The sequence below is a fragment of the Micropterus dolomieu genome, linkage group LG19 (genome assembly GCF_021292245.1).
Source record: "Micropterus dolomieu isolate WLL.071019.BEF.003 ecotype Adirondacks linkage group LG19, ASM2129224v1, whole genome shotgun sequence".
Lineage (NCBI taxonomy): Eukaryota > Metazoa > Chordata > Actinopteri > Centrarchiformes > Centrarchidae > Micropterus > Micropterus dolomieu.
The window spans coordinates 24,675,380-24,691,045 of record NC_060168.1 but is presented as its reverse complement, the minus strand read 5'-3'; the positions used below and the strand labels follow the sequence as shown (position 1 = coordinate 24,691,045).

At 40.0% G+C, this 15,666-nt stretch overlaps 1 protein-coding gene across 1 annotated transcript in view; it reads left to right on the top strand.

Annotated features, from left to right (window-relative positions):
- Positions 1-12,222, top strand: part of slit3 (slit homolog 3 (Drosophila)) — a 270,903-nt gene extending 258,681 nt beyond the window's left edge. The window contains exons 34-38 of the mRNA XM_046030828.1: positions 9,450-9,604; positions 10,139-10,299; positions 10,520-10,677; positions 10,903-11,108; positions 11,217-12,222. Coding sequence (XP_045886784.1) covers positions 9,450-9,604; positions 10,139-10,299; positions 10,520-10,677; positions 10,903-11,108; positions 11,217-11,470 — 934 coding nt within the window. The 3' untranslated portion in view covers positions 11,471-12,222. The remainder of the gene's footprint in view (positions 1-9,449; positions 9,605-10,138; positions 10,300-10,519; positions 10,678-10,902; positions 11,109-11,216) is intronic.
- Positions 12,223-15,666: the final 3,444 nt, after the last annotated feature.

Below are 15,666 nucleotides of genomic sequence, written 5' to 3'. Positions count from 1 at the left end.
ACCACAAGACATGGTTGAACAGCAGGATGGATGAGGGAGGAGTGAGGGATGACAGAGAGATGGAGCAAAAGAGGGGGAAGAGCAGAGGGAAAAAGTAAACCACAAAGTGAGTCAGGGAATTATCCTTGTCTGGTTTTGTTAACTTGACATGGGCCACTCCTGGGAGACAGACAGATAGACAGAGTGCAAGAAAAACTGAGAATCAGATAAAGAATGTGTAAAAGAGAGGCAGATGAGGACAGGGAGACAAAGAAAGTATACAGTAGTGTGGAAAGGAAAGATTGAATGAGGGATATAGAAAGTGTTAAGCTGGAAAACACAAAAAGAGACAAGGGAGGAAAAGGGGGACCAGAGAGAGTCTACAATAATGACGAAGAGACGGGGAAAAAAAAAATTGAAAGTGAGAGAAAGAAACATAGATCTATAAAATCAAATCATGTCTGAGCACAATACTAGGCACTAAGTAATCACTGTCTATGTTATGTTTAGCATTAGCAATCTGGAAGGAGAGGAGCCCCAGCTCTAAGCCTGAGGCTCATTTTACCACAAGCTTCTATGTATTCCCTTTTATGTGCCATCTTTTGATTGCATGAGTCTGAGCATTGCAAATGGCCTATCTTATCTGCCCTAATTTGGAAATACATTGTAAACTGACTCACACCACATGGCTAGGCAGGCAAAGCAGAACGTCCTGCCACCATTCAACTGATACTGTCCAGAATGGCGTAACTATGTATCCACCACAATCTGAGCACAGCAATTCTGGCAGATCCTGAAAATGGCACCGTCCATACAGTTACTGCGGTTGTGCAACTGAGGGCCAGGGACCGGTGCCAGTCCCTGGGATGTTTCTGAGTGATCCTCGTGTATCTTGTGTAAAAAGGGGCATTATTTTCAATACAATTTTTGTGTGGCCAGACCAAGGCAGTATGGGCTGTATAAATGAGGGTTTATTTTAATAATTAATAAGTCACATCTTTTTATAGGTTAAAATTTGACTTTGACCATACAGATTTGATTGTGTAAGGTTTCGATAGATAAACACATACAGTCCCCTCCAAAAGTATTGGAACTGTAAGGCAAATTCCTTTGTTTTTGTTGTTCACTGAAGACATTTGGGTTTAATATCAAAAGATGAGTATTTCAGCTTTTATTTCCTGGTATTCACATCTAGATGTGTTAAACATCTTAGGAAATATCACCGTTTGTATTAGACCACAGCATTCTTAGGTGAGAAAAAGTAAAGGAACAAGTAATCTTAAAGTAAATAACATTTAATATTTGGTGGCATAACCCTTCCTTGCAATAACCGCCTCAAGCCTGCGACCCATCAACATCACCAAACTGTTGCATTCTTCATTTGTGATGCCATTCCAGGCTTTTACTGCAGCTTCTTTCAGTTCTTGTTTGTTTCGGGGTGTTTCTCCCTTCAGTCTCCTCTTAAGGAAGTGAAATGCAGCTCCATTGGGTTTCTGATGAAGTCCTTTGTATTGTTGGCAGTGTGCTTTCGGTCATTGTCCTGCTGCATGATAAACTTCCTCCCTATTAGTTTCAATGCATTTCTCTGTAAATTGGCAGACAAAATGTTTCTGTACACTTCTGAATTCATTCTGCTGCTACCATCATCAGTTACATCATCAATAAATATTAATGAGCCTGTTCCAGAAGTAGCCATGCACGCCTAAGCCATAATATTACCTCCAAAGTGCTTCACTGATGAGCTTGTATGCTTCGGATCATAAGCAGTTCCTTTCTTTCTGCACACTTTGGCCTTTCGATCACTTTGGTAGAGATTAATCTTGGTCTCATCAGTCCATAAGATTGTGTTGCAGAACTTGTGGGTCAATCTGGCCTTCTGATTCTTCCTGCTGATGAGTGGTTTGCATCTTGTCGTGTGGCCTCTATATTTCTGCTCTCTGCGTCTTTTTTGAACAGTGGATTGTGATACCTTCACCCCTCCACTGTGGAGGTCGTTGGTGATGTCACTTACTGATGTTTTGGGGGTTTTCTTCACAGCTCTAACGATATTTCTGTCATCAACTACTGTTGTTTTCCTTGGCCGACCTGTTCGGCGTCTGTTGCTCAAAACACCAGTAGTTTCTTTCTTTTCAGGACATTCTAAATTGTTGTGCTTGCTATGCACAATGTTTGTCCAATAGCTCTGGTCAATTTGCCTTTTTTTCTCAGCTTGACAATGGCTTGCTTTTCTCTCTGGTCTTCATGTTTGTTTATCCTCTTTAACAGGAAATGCAGTCTTTATAGGTTTGAACCAAGGATGAAAACTTAGACTAGTCATGCAGAGCTATTTAATGTTTGGACAATCAACCTAAAAGGCAACACCTGGGCAACAAGAAACATCTGTCAGTCACGTGTTCCAATACTTTTGCTCACCTGGGTGTGTTCAAACAAAGGGTGGTATGTCCTGAGTTGTTTAACACATTTAGATGTGAATACCACGAAATGAAAGCTGAAATTCTGAACTCTTGTCTCATACTCCTCTTTTGATCTTAAACCCAAATGTCTTCAACAAAAACAAAGGAATTTGACTTACCATTCCAATACTTTTGGAGGGGACTGTATGTCTAAGAGATTAGGGTAAATTTGCATTGTAAAAGAGAGTCTGGGAGCAAAGATGTAGACCCGTGTATATACATATGTGGGCTGTACGAGGAAACGCGCAAGCATGCAGAAATGATGCATAGGCATACATCTATAGACACATGCACACCTGGCCAGATGACAGCTGGACATCCTGCAATGAAACAGAGAATTTGGATTGGAAAATAGAGAGAAAGGAAAAGAAAGGGCGAAGAGATGCAAATAAAGAGGCAGAATTTCAGCAAGGTGGACAGAAAGATGCATGGATGGATACAGAGGGAATGATAATGAAAATAAAAAACATAAAAGTATTGCATACTAGTGGGTAAACTTAAACGAGATAAAAAAGAGGGGCAGAGAGAGTGACAGAAAGAGATAGGAGAAGGTATACAAGTCCTTCACCATGCCCTTATTAGCAACAGATAAAAGTTGTTATACATGCCCAGTGTTAAATGAATGTGTTTGTTCATTTGTGTGTAGGAGAGAGAGTGTTTGTTGTGTATTAATGTGCTGCCCTTTACTAATGCCACACTAATCTCCCATCGGGTCAAAGAAACCACATCTACTGTTGTTCATCAACGAGCAGCAGAGTAAGGAATGCAGGGATGGATGGGTGCATGAAAGGAGAAAAGGTTGATAAAGAAAGGAAGAGGCAGTGCAAGCGTAGACAGAAAGGACAGGAAAAAAGTCAGAAGTAGGGTGAGGAGGGGTGATGATGGATTGTTGGACAGAAGAAGATAGAAAGGGATGCAGAGAAGGAAAGGGATGACTGGCTGTTGGTTAATAGAGAGAAGAAGAGATGATTCTAAGCAGAAGGGACAGGTACTAAACAATGAATAGTTAAATACTTCGCTTAATAATAGTGCATTATATTAAACAACTGTTTTGCATTTTTTAATTGTGTGCAGTTGCGGCAAATTAGAAGAAATTAGTAAATTTAAGTATTTCACCACACAATTTTATACAAATTTTCTTATCAATTATTTATCATATCCATGAAAGACAGAACAACTATTAATTGTATGGGTTTAAATGTTTGGAACTAAGCACTCCCCCACCATACCCTGGCTGCAGTGTTTCTATTGAGCACATTTGGCAGTTGGGGTGGGAAGCCAGTGAGGGGCTGTGTGCTAAAAGAGAGCTCCTGATCCTGGTTGGTTACCTGGGCTGATGGGTTTGGGATCTGTGAGATGTTGCGATTCCCCAAATATCCTCAAAGGAGACAAATACATTCTCCTAAGTTTACAGTGCAAACAGGTTGCATTTCAGAAAGGAAACTAGTCAAAAGATAAACTAAAATGAGTTACGGGTCCAAAGATACTCAGGAGACATTAGGTAAACCTTTGAAAGCAATGTAATTCATGACAGAAACACTACCATGTTGAATTAACACATGTCCAACATAAGCTGCGTTTCGACCAAAGGAACTATACCCCGGAACTAGGAACCTTTGGAGGAACTCACTGCGTTCCCACCAGAGGGACCAGGGTCTAAATGTAGTTCTGGGGTCTTCATTTTACCCCCTAAAAAGACCCTGCTTGGGGGGGTAGTACTTTCTGAAAGTACCGGGTACTTTGGGGGGGCGGGGCTTGCCTTGCAGTGAATCTCTGAATGGGCGAGTAGAGGCTACTGGCTTTAACAGGAGAATGTCGGGTGTTTGTCTGCTACTGCGCCTCTCTTTTCCAACATTGTTTGCAAACCAATAAATCACAATCAGCAGTCAAAACGACGAAAAAAAATTAAAAATACGCAGCTAAATAGCACAAATGTCTTGCCGCTGTCCGCCTGAGATCAATCGTCGGCATTAAATGTAAATAGCAGCCTGCCTGGGTATGTTTACAGCGAACACCTGATGGAGTTACTACTGGGTCCAGAGTTGTTGTTTTTAAGTTTTCATCAGTCAGGAAGTTTCTACACAGAGCTGAAGTCGGTCTCCTCCTCTTCAAAACCAGCTGAACAGCTGATTACAGCAGGTAATAAAAAAAATCACGTTATTCTGACGCTCAGGCGACATAAACGTGAGTACTGCAGCTGATCTGCAGCTCTTATCACTGGAAATGTTTTAATAACCTTCCAAACTCATTATAGCTCCCACACAAAAAAGCTGCTTTAATGGTCAAGCTAAGCCTACAGTTTTTCATTATATTCCAGTCAAATCTGATGTTCATTTATAAATGTTGCTCATGGATAGTGGTTACAAATAATGATGCCTGTGCAGGCCTACAGCCTACGTCAGCTAGTTAATTTGCCTAATCTTTGCAGGTCTTTAGACCACGGTGGAAACAGTGGGCTGAAGGAACCTTTTAGTTCCTTGAAAAGAGATCTGGGGACTTACAAGTCCCGGGTACTTTTGGTCGAAAAGTGGCTATAATGTGGATTGTACGGCAATGTATCTTACAGGTGTTCCTTTTATTGTGTCCACCCTAAATACTCAGATTATCCCATGTGTCACTGTATAGTCACACTCCATACACTCCAGCAAATTAAACAAATTTCTCCTGATGTTTAGCATCTAAAATAAATGAATAATTATGGGAGATGCGTAAAAACAATAAAGCTATGACATGTACACTTATTCATACTTAATAGACAGTCACAATCATACAGATTTTACATGTACATGTCTTACATGTTCTTAGTGACTGAATGTCTGACCTGAATGACAGGGCTGTGGTTAAAACAAGATCATCATAGGTTTAAAACGCTCAGAGGCAATTCAGACATTCTAATACTGAAACCTTATAGGCCTGAAACAAGCGCTCGTTCCTGAAACTCTACATCAAAATGCTAAAAATCCACTCCTGAAAAGTATTAATTTCATCTGAACTGGCCGGCCTGTTTTAATGAAAGTGGAAAAAGGGTGAAAGAAAACAGCGAAAGGAGCTTGCCGTTCAGCAGCTGCTGTCTCAGCAATGACTAATTGAGGTTACCACGGCAATATGGAACTGGGATGCCTGTCTGCTGAACATCATTTTAATCAGATTGGGCTGCTACCCCCCCCCCCAACACACACACACACACACACACACACACACACACAGGCTGACTCAAACATACAGACACTAATGGATACACACATACATGTAAAGTGTTTAGAGACAGCGCATTTACATTCACAAACACACAAGGTTCACTGTCATAAATGTACACACACAGCAAATGTGGTATAGAAACATTATAAGTAAATGATATCAGTGCCTAATTAGATTTTCTGCGCAGTTGTTTCTAATCCAAATATTTTTTATTTTCAGTTTGAGATATAGTCAATGACCTGTAATTCCTTCTGGGTTTGTATTTGATTCAGTTTTATTTAAAAAAGACAGTTTTTGGTTTTACGGGAGATATTTTTTAGTAAAGTTTATTTGTGTTTGTGTGTGCTCATTGAGAATGTATTTGATTCCGGACTGACAGGAAATTGACCTCCCTTGTGGGTTTGGGCAAGCACAGTGAGAGTAAGAGAGAGGCAGTTGAAATCTTCTACGGCTGTGTGTTTGTTTTTATTGAATCCCATAATGGGCTGGGTTTTTTTTTCCAAATCTACAGAGCCAACACAGCCAACTTCAAAGACCCTAAAATGCACACTTAAGGATGCGCTCACACAAAAATAGATATTGATCAAAAAAGGAGAAATGCTTCTCGCACACCATTCACTAAAAGACTTAAACTACTTAAACATTGGGTTAATAAAAATATGTATTTATATATTTGTCAGATGTAGAATCAAACACAAACATGTCTCAGGGAGATTCTCGAAAAGATCTACCTATCAAAACACTAATGAAGCCTTAAATTGGCACACACTCTCATACACACACACACCCTGCAGGTCTGGCATATGCTGGACACGAAGCACCATGACTAATAGTCATCTACTGCCATCAGGTGGAGCTTTGGTGTTACAGCTGGTTCGCAGCTCAGTGTGTGTGCACGTGTCTGTCTGTCTGTGTGTGCAATGTGCCAAAATGAGTGTCTGGAGTTCAACCCTGTGTGCAAAATTAGTTTTAGAATGTCTTCAGCTGTGTGAGCTGCTTGCTTGATTTAACTTTCCAGACACTTGAACACATTTTAAAGGGGATTAAGTCCTTCTACAAGAAAGACGCCTTATAAGAGTCAAAAGAAATGACTGATCTTAGGGAGGAAAAGGAGGGCACAGAAGAGCAAAAGACAAAAGTAAAAGGAAGAGGAGGAGAGGACATGTATGGAAAGAAGAGAAAAGGCTGAACAAGAGAGGGAATACAAAGTGAAGATAGGAGAGGCGTGTAGTGAGATAGAGAGCTAATCTTTCAGGCAAGCAGACCATCATTTGGCTTGGTTGCAGCAGGCCTGTTTAAGACCATTATTAAATTACATGACTTCTAATAGAAACCATGTATGTGTCTGTGTTGGGTCTGCAGTGAAGTAGCTCTTAGAAACCAGAAGAACAGGATTTGTTTTTGTTGCAATTGTTGATTGCATAAATGGCTTTGTTACTCATCCTTAAGTTGCATCCTACCAACGCATGAATCCAAATTTGCATTTTTCAGTTCATAAAGTAAATCTAAAGATTTGATTTTAAACTTTAATCCAATTCATTTTTAAGTAAAATATGGCAGTATGTAGACCAAGTGCAAATGAGAGAAGTGAAGCCCAGGTTCAATTCTAGCCCACGGCCAATTGCAGCATGCCATCCCCTCTATCTTTCCAGCTATTCCTATTACATAAAGAACCTCCCAAAAAGTAGATGTTCTTGTGTCTGTTGTAAACCCTACATATTGCTATACATGTAAAGCCATGTAACATGAAGAACTCAATGTAAGTTTCCACCAGTACAAAGCCTCAGTAGGTTTCTATGCACAGTTGCACTTCATGCCTATTAATGATTTTTAATAGTTTCTTTCATATTTAGTGCATCTTCTTCCCTGTTCCTCATTCTTGTCTTTTCATTTCTTCTGTTCTATTGCCATTCTCTTATTGTTCTACTTTTTCGCAATCATAATAATCTTTTTCTCCATCTCTTTACTCATGGTTATCCCCTTCTCCTTCCTCTTCTTCTAATGTTAGTGCATCTGTTCTGTTCCCTTTTTTTCTCCTTTTGTATGGTCAGCGTTTTTTTGTGAAAGTCACACTGGCCCACCTCCAGAAATCACAACCCTGCTCCATTGGCTGTTAATGTAACATCACCGTAATCTGAACACACTATAAACAGCTGTCAATCTGAGCTGACTTGGGGCTCCTTAGCTAGTTAGGCAATGACCGGCTACAGACAAAGGGATGCATTGTCTTGGTGTTTAGTGCTGGGAGTCTAAAGCAGACCACCAACGGAAAGAGTGGCTTCACTTGTTCTTTTGTGTTTTTGATGTTCTGCTCATTTTCTCCAGGGTTTAGGGAAGGAAGAACTTGGGTGAACAGAGGCACAGTTAACTTTACCACCCCACCATCTACCTCTCTTTCCCTCTCTGTCTCTCACTCTCACTCTCACTCTCGCTCTCCCTCTTTCGGCTGTGCCAAACCACTGTCTCTATAGCTGTCTGTCTCCCCTCCAGCAAAAACATTTTGTGGGGAATCTCAGACTCACACATTCTCACACAAACACACACACTTTCTTCCCAGGGTCAGACATAGTGCAAAAGGTCACAGTCTTGGTTCATTGCAGGCCCCTCTTCAGTGGAAACATTTATTTCCTCAGAAGAAATATCAGTGCTCTAGTAGGTAAGCCTCTTTATTTAACACAAAGGTCTAAACTGGTTGAGTGTGGCCATTAAATTATACACTGAACAAAATTATAAACGCAACACTTTTTTCCCCCATTCATCATGAGCTGAACTCAAAGATTTAAGACTTTCTCTTTGTACACAAAAGGCCCATTTCTCACAAATATTGTTCACAAATCTGTCAAAATCTGTGTTAGTGAGCACTTCTCCTTTGCTAAGATAAGCAAAGGAAAAGCTGCTGCAACAATCAGTTTGCATAACAAAAGAATTTCTGCACAAACTGTGCAGAAATTCTCTCAGGGAAGCTCATCTGCATGCTCGTGCAACTTCGTACAGCCATTGAAGAGGAGTGGACCAACTCTCCACAGGCCACAATCAACAATCAGCAACCTATGCGAAGGAGATGTGTGAGGCAAATGGTGGTCACACCAGATACTGACTGGTTTCCGGCCCCCCCCCCAACCCCACAATACAGTGAAACTGCACATTTTCGAGTGGCCTTTTATTGTGGCCAGCCTGAGGCACAGCTGTGCAATACCCATGCTCTCTGATCAGCATCTCGATATGCCACACCTGTGAGATGGAGAAGTGCTCACTAACACAGATTTTGACAGATTTGTGAACAATACTTGAGAGACATAGGCCTTTTGTACATAGAGAAAGTCTTAGATCTTTGAGTTCTGCTAATGATGAATGGGGGACAAAACAAAAGTGTTGCATTTTTGTTCAGTGTATAAATTTAGTCTTGTCCTAAGGCTCCAGCCCATCAAAAAAGCCTGTGTGCTGCTAGTGGAGCCATTCTGGGCCTCTACCTACATGTTGGGAAACCATGACCTAGATCAAGGGCACATTTTAATCTCTTCCCAAAGGCCACTGCATTGAGGATGTAATCAGTCTGTTTTATGTCTGAGAATAACATTTCAACACAGATTTCCCTAATTTCTTTTTCATTTAGTTTGGTCTATTTGCAAACAAAACAAAGGGAAAAAATGTTTGACTTTAAAATGTTTAGAGTCTGCTTTGTGTCTAGCATTTCTAATTTGCTCTATCATGTTCCCCCCCTATTTCTCCTGTCTGGTGTAGAGTAATTTATCATAATAGGAACCATACTGAAAATCTCTCCTTCCTTTTTTTCTGTCTGCGTGTGTGTGGTTGTTGCAGCGTGGAGTCGGTGAATGACGGGCTTTTCCACACAGTTGAGCTGTTGATTCAGAACCGTTCACTGAGCCTGGTGGTGGATAACGGTGCCCCCAAGAGCTTGGGCAAGCTTGCACGCCAGCCCTCCGTCGACCACAACACCCAACTCTATATAGGAGGTACACACATGCATTTATACACATACATCTATACATATTTCAGGACACATGTTCTGAACACACAAATGCTACTTTTGCATGCCCTTTACTGCCTTTTTGTGGCTATGATCACATGTTTGCCATGCATGGGTAAATACTAAACGGGTTACCCACTACAAGCAAATACACACATGTACACAAAATTCTAGCAGGGAATGTGGTGTGGAGATTGAGAACTGTTTTTGTTTAACATTTCCTCCAAAAAAGGCCAAGAGAACAGTCAGACTTTTTTTTATCAAGTACTTGAATAAAACATAATGCTATAATGCACATTACCAAAAAGTATTGTGCAATAGTAAGAGGTGTGATGCCGTATTCTTGCTGGAACATTGTATTTGTATTGTAACAATCAAACAAGATGAATGTATTAGAGTAATCAAGCAATCCTCTTTTAATTCCTTTCTTTTTTCTTTCTTTTTACTTCCCATGCATGTCATCCTTTTGTCAACTTTTACTTCTCGTTCATGTCCTGTCTTATTCTCCTCCATTTCCCAGGTGTACCATCTCAGGTGGTAGCCACAGGTCTCCGACCCAGCCCTGACCGTTCCCCTCAGACTTTTAATGGCTGCATCCACAATGTCAGAATCAATGGCGAGCCTCAAGACCTGAGTTACCGAGCTGCAGCAGGAGCGCGACCACAAGGGGTCGAGGGCAAGGTAATTACATGGGGGAACAGTAGAAACTAATCTGACTAAAGTTTTTAGTTTACATTTCAACAAACCCATGCTTGTAGCAGTTGAGAAAAGAACAGATGTCATCTGTCCATTTAGAGCTATCTTTACAATGGGCTTCCAATGTGTGAAAGCTGTCGCTTTCATACAACATCAAAATGTTCTCCTGATGGTATTTTTTCCCTTTCTTGTTCCGTCAACACAGGTTGATGCCATTCTTGCAGGATGTCATTCCTGCAGTGTGTGTGCCCAGGGTGCATGCAGGGAGGGCGGAGAGACGGGGGTAACATGTGATTGTCCACCAGGACGCAGCGGAGCCCTGTGTGACCAGACGACGACACCGAACCCTTGTCTGAACAGCAGGTAGACTGAGGCAGCAGAGACTGTGCAGAAACATTTAGTTGCAGACATTCCGAAAGTCATATGCATGTACTGTGTGTATTTAACCTGCTTCAGTGCCATGAATGTGCCTATGTGTTTCAAAATCATGTGGTTATGCCAGTATTAATCGCAGTCATGTAAAACACACACATTTGCCTCATACATACCCTTCTCCTTGTCGCCCCTCTTTCTTTTTTCTTACTCCAGATGTGTTCATGGTCTGTGTGTGCCGAAAGGTCCGTCTTACAGTTGCAAGTGCAGTGAAGGCTACCAGGGTCAGTACTGTGATAGAAGACAGGAGCCTCCAGCCTGCAGGGGACATCGCTGCAGTCATGGGGAGTGTCGTGTGTCAGACGGAGGAGAGCCTATTTGCCACTGTCAGCCAGGGTACACCGGATCTACCTGTGACACAGGTAAAATGGAGACTATTACAAGAGGAGATGGAAATCACAAAAAAATATGAATATCTATACAGTATGTATAATGTGTGTGTTTTATGTCCTTTCTCCATTAATGTCCAGCACTTACATGCCAAGGAGAGATGCTGAGGGAGCAGCTGAAGCGCCACCACCCAATGAGAACATGCACGTCCACCAGCAAGATTCCCCGCATGGACTGTCCCCGATCCTGCCAGGCCGCAGCCCCACCAGGTGTTTGCTGCGGTGTTACCAAGAGCAGGAGGAGGAAGGCGGTATTCCGCTGCACCGACGGCACCTCGTACTCTGAGGAGATGGAAACTGCTCTGGAATGTGGCTGCTCCAAGTGCCCGTTGTAACAGCACTGCAGTTTGTTCATTTGTTTTGCAACACCCACCGCTGCCATTTTGTGAATTCTACACGTCAATGAGGCTGTCGCTCTGAGATTTTTCCATGTTGACGAGCACCACCATTATGTGTTTGTTTTTTTACACATTCAGTTTGACTGCCGCCAATTTGCTGCCAAGAGAAACCACAAACGAAAACAAAAATGGGACATGTGTGCGTGTTTTTTGACAGAGAGAAAATATATTGTAAGATATAAGTGAGAAAAAACATAGAACTTATTTTTATTATGGATTTTTTTTTTCTAAAAGATGATAAAAGGACTGATAAGTTGTTTTTTAATATGTTGATTATATATTGTGTTACATAGTATGAAAAGTTATTTTGTACCTTGTAAGGAGAAAAAAAGACACAGCAAAATAGATTAACATTCCTTAAAAGTATATGAATTTATATGTATGTATAAATCTATATAAATATATACGCTAACCCAATGAATTTTATATTTTCAAAGTGTATTTGCATGATGTTAATGTGAGTGCTGATGTGTGGGAGGCTTTGGACACTGAGAGCGGAGGGCTGAGAGAGAAGAGCTCCCTTCATTCCACAACAAGGAAAAGGTGGCAGTCTTTTGTTGCCCTCTCTCTTGGAGAAAAAAGGAAACTGTATGTGCCTAGCTAACCTGCTTCACTATATAATGGACATCATCCTCACATGTGAGTTCTTTGAGAAAACATAAAAGACTCTTTCCACAGAGATGATTTAACACGTTCTAATATTGTGTTATTCTTTAGTTTGCTGTTGCACACCAGACTTGGACACCACATGAGGTTGAAATACATTTGCTATTCATTAATAATTCAACATTATACATAAGGAATTACAATTAAAATCAACAATAGCGAAATTACAATGTGATGTGTAAATTAAGCATTATGCTGAGGTATACCTATTACCTATTATTTAAAATGTGTTTTAAAATAGGTACCAAGCCAATACCTGATGAGTCATGAGCATAGGTTCAGGTGGAAACAGGAAGTAATTTTAATCAAACCACCTATTCACATAAAAAAGTCGTTTTTTAAAAAGAGTAACTTAATCCTGAAAAGCAGTGTTTCACTGTTTAAACATTGTAAGAGTGCGTCACTGCTGGGTGTAGTTGGTTGTGGTCAGAAGTATGCTCTGTTGCACCTGTCTATGAAGATTCTCAGTCATCTAGGTCATAGTTATCCAACGAAGGTTAAAATCAAGGGCAACTGGACTTGGTTGAAGAAACTCAGCTATTTAACCTCAGTGGGGTCGTTGGCCCGGGTCATCGATACCGCTGGTTCGTTAGTGTTCCTTGTTTCTGTGACGACAGTCGTTACAGTCGTTAAGACTACCTGTGGCCAAGACTGAACGACCATCACACCACCATCACACTAACGAACCAGCGGTATCGATGACCCGGGCCAACGACCCCACTGAGGTTAAATAGCTGAGTTTCCCTGCCAGTCAGTCAGAACTGAAGAAGTCCTTCGGATGAGGGACGAAACGTCTTCCAGTATCTTCAACCAAGTCCAGTTGCCCTTGATTTTAACCTTCGTTGGATAACTCTGTTGCACCTGTAACTACCCCACCAGTGATGTCACTGTGTACTGACCTGGGGTAAACTTCATCATCATCATCAACATCACTGCAGCAAGGTAAGATGTTAAACCACTGGATTAAGAACAGCAAAAACAAACTTTTCAGCTGGTTTAAGTTGCTCAGCATGAGAATATTTCCTTAGTTTTGAATAAAGCCATTATGCAAAAGTCAACTGTAGTTGCCTTAATGGATGAGTATGCCAACAATGATTGACTGAAATTGTTGTTTTTTTATACAAGTTCAAGTGCCTTGGTGTACTTATATGTTTTTAATTCAAAAATGTTGCTGCAGTATTGTCAACAGCTGCTACTGAATGTTTGATCATTTTGGATGGATAAAGACATTATTATGTCACGTGGCAGTTGACATCCATCTTCATGACAATCCAATCAAAATTCTATGGTGCTCGTTTTTGCCAAAGGGAATAATGTGGAACATTAAATTAATATCCCTCTCTCCTAATCAGGTTGTGTGTGCAGGCCCTGTGAAATATGTAGAAATTCCAAAGCAACTGAAACAATTTAATCGAGTCAAAAACAAGATAAGTCTTAATCAAGCCAGTCCATTTGTTATGAATTATTTGTGGTAGAAAGTATATTTTCATAGCCTCATGTTAAATGTGAAATTGCCAGATCAACAAGAACCCATTTCTTTTTTTCCCCCTCCTACAGTGTTAATGTGTGATGGATTCAGTTTGTTATATGATAACATTATATAATGCATGTCTGATTGTTTGCTGGACAATGATGTGCTTTAAAGTGTGTACGGACAAACAAATTTTAAAAGTGAAGCTTTTTTGCTATAATTTGTGAATGTTTGAAAGTTTCCACATTGACAGTGTGGGGGTGAAGGTAAAAAAATGACTTGCAGTTAGTGACCAAAAGACAGAATGTGCCAATCTAATCACAGCATCCTCCACATCAATGACTCAGTTGCCTGCTGTGTCAAAGTAGCTTCTGTAACTTTGTCACATGAAAGAATCAGATTTGACACACAGCTGAAAAAAAGCTTTCCATAGATGACTAACATGATTAAAAGTATAACAAAAGACTATAATGTAACTACTACTGTATTGTTTACTTTATACATTGTTGCTTTGTTTACAACAGGTTCAAATTATTGTCACACTTTTACTTACTTTACATCTCTATTATTCTGGGTTTGAGGCATATCAGAATGATCTTTGTCAATGTCAGTTTTACACACCTTCTGTTCCTTCTACCTGATCCTTATTCTCACGTCTTGTATTTATAGCTTTCCCTTCCCCTCCTTGCTTCTCTCTGCCTTTGTCCCTGTCTCTTTGTCCAAGATGTCTCCTCTTTTTGCTCCAGCCATTAATTTTCACCATCTCTTCCGCTTTCTTTTTTTCTCAGTCTTTGCTTCCATTCCTGTTTTCACAACAATTTCAACTTTTATATTTGCCCCATTATCTTTGCTCTATTCGTTTCCTGTTTTCCTCATCCTCGTTCTTCATTGTGAACAGAATCAAACATTTTAGTTATTAGTAATTGACAATAAAGATAACCGTAAAGTCATCCATTGCCATTTCCCAGGTCTTAGGTTAAGAAAAACATGAATATGTGAGTGATGATAATTGATACTTATGTTGAATGTTAAAATTAAACTACCATTGAAACTATGTGAATCTGCCATGTCTGAGTTCTTGAGAAATTAATCTTTGATTGCAAATCAATTATATTGTGCAACAGTAAAGTGAGTCTTACCCAAAAATTTGGGTAAAATTATGAGCAATATATGGCGTATTTTATATTTTTTCTTATTTTACTATGGTGGTTTGTCTTGTTACTGATTGAGGAATGTAGTGTACCATTCAAACATTCTGCCCATTTTCTTTTGATACCTACATTTTTAAGTAATTTCCAACCAAATTTTAAAAAAGAATTTTGGTCAAAATGATTCAAACCTGCTTCCAATAACAATCCACCATTTTTATTGTGTTGTTTTTAGTGGACAAATCACAGCCAATGAATTAAAGGTTAAAGCAAATCCCGCTATAATTTTTTTTGTTCTAAAATTGTATTTGCTTAGTTTTTATTGATCATCTTGGGATGAAGTGTCCTTTATGGTGCCCTTCCAGTGGACTAAATGGTAGGCAGTGCCATTTAAGCTGCCCAACATGCTAGAAAATATGTAGTATTTTATAGTACTACTATAATGTTTAAATTTACATAATAAAGCTATTGTAATTTTAACCAGGTTTTGGAACAGTTTCACAAATGCATGAAGACATTTTGTTTAAAAACTAGTAATTAAAAACCGAACTAATAAACAAGCCTTTGGTACACTTTGAATAAATCCTGTCCAATTTAGGTCAGTCCTCTGGTTGCAACAAGCCTGAACCTCCTTTTGGAAGCCTTAACAAGTCGAGCCAGGACTTCCTCACTACCCCAAATCACTGTCCTTTAAAATAGGCATAATAATAATAATTTTCATGTAAAATAAAAGACAGCTATTAATCAGATGTGGCAGACATGTCTTCCTCATTTTTTAAAGTAAGCGATAACAGCAGCCCATGTGGTCAAACGCGATATTGCAGCCTTACCGAAGTCAACGGAAGGGC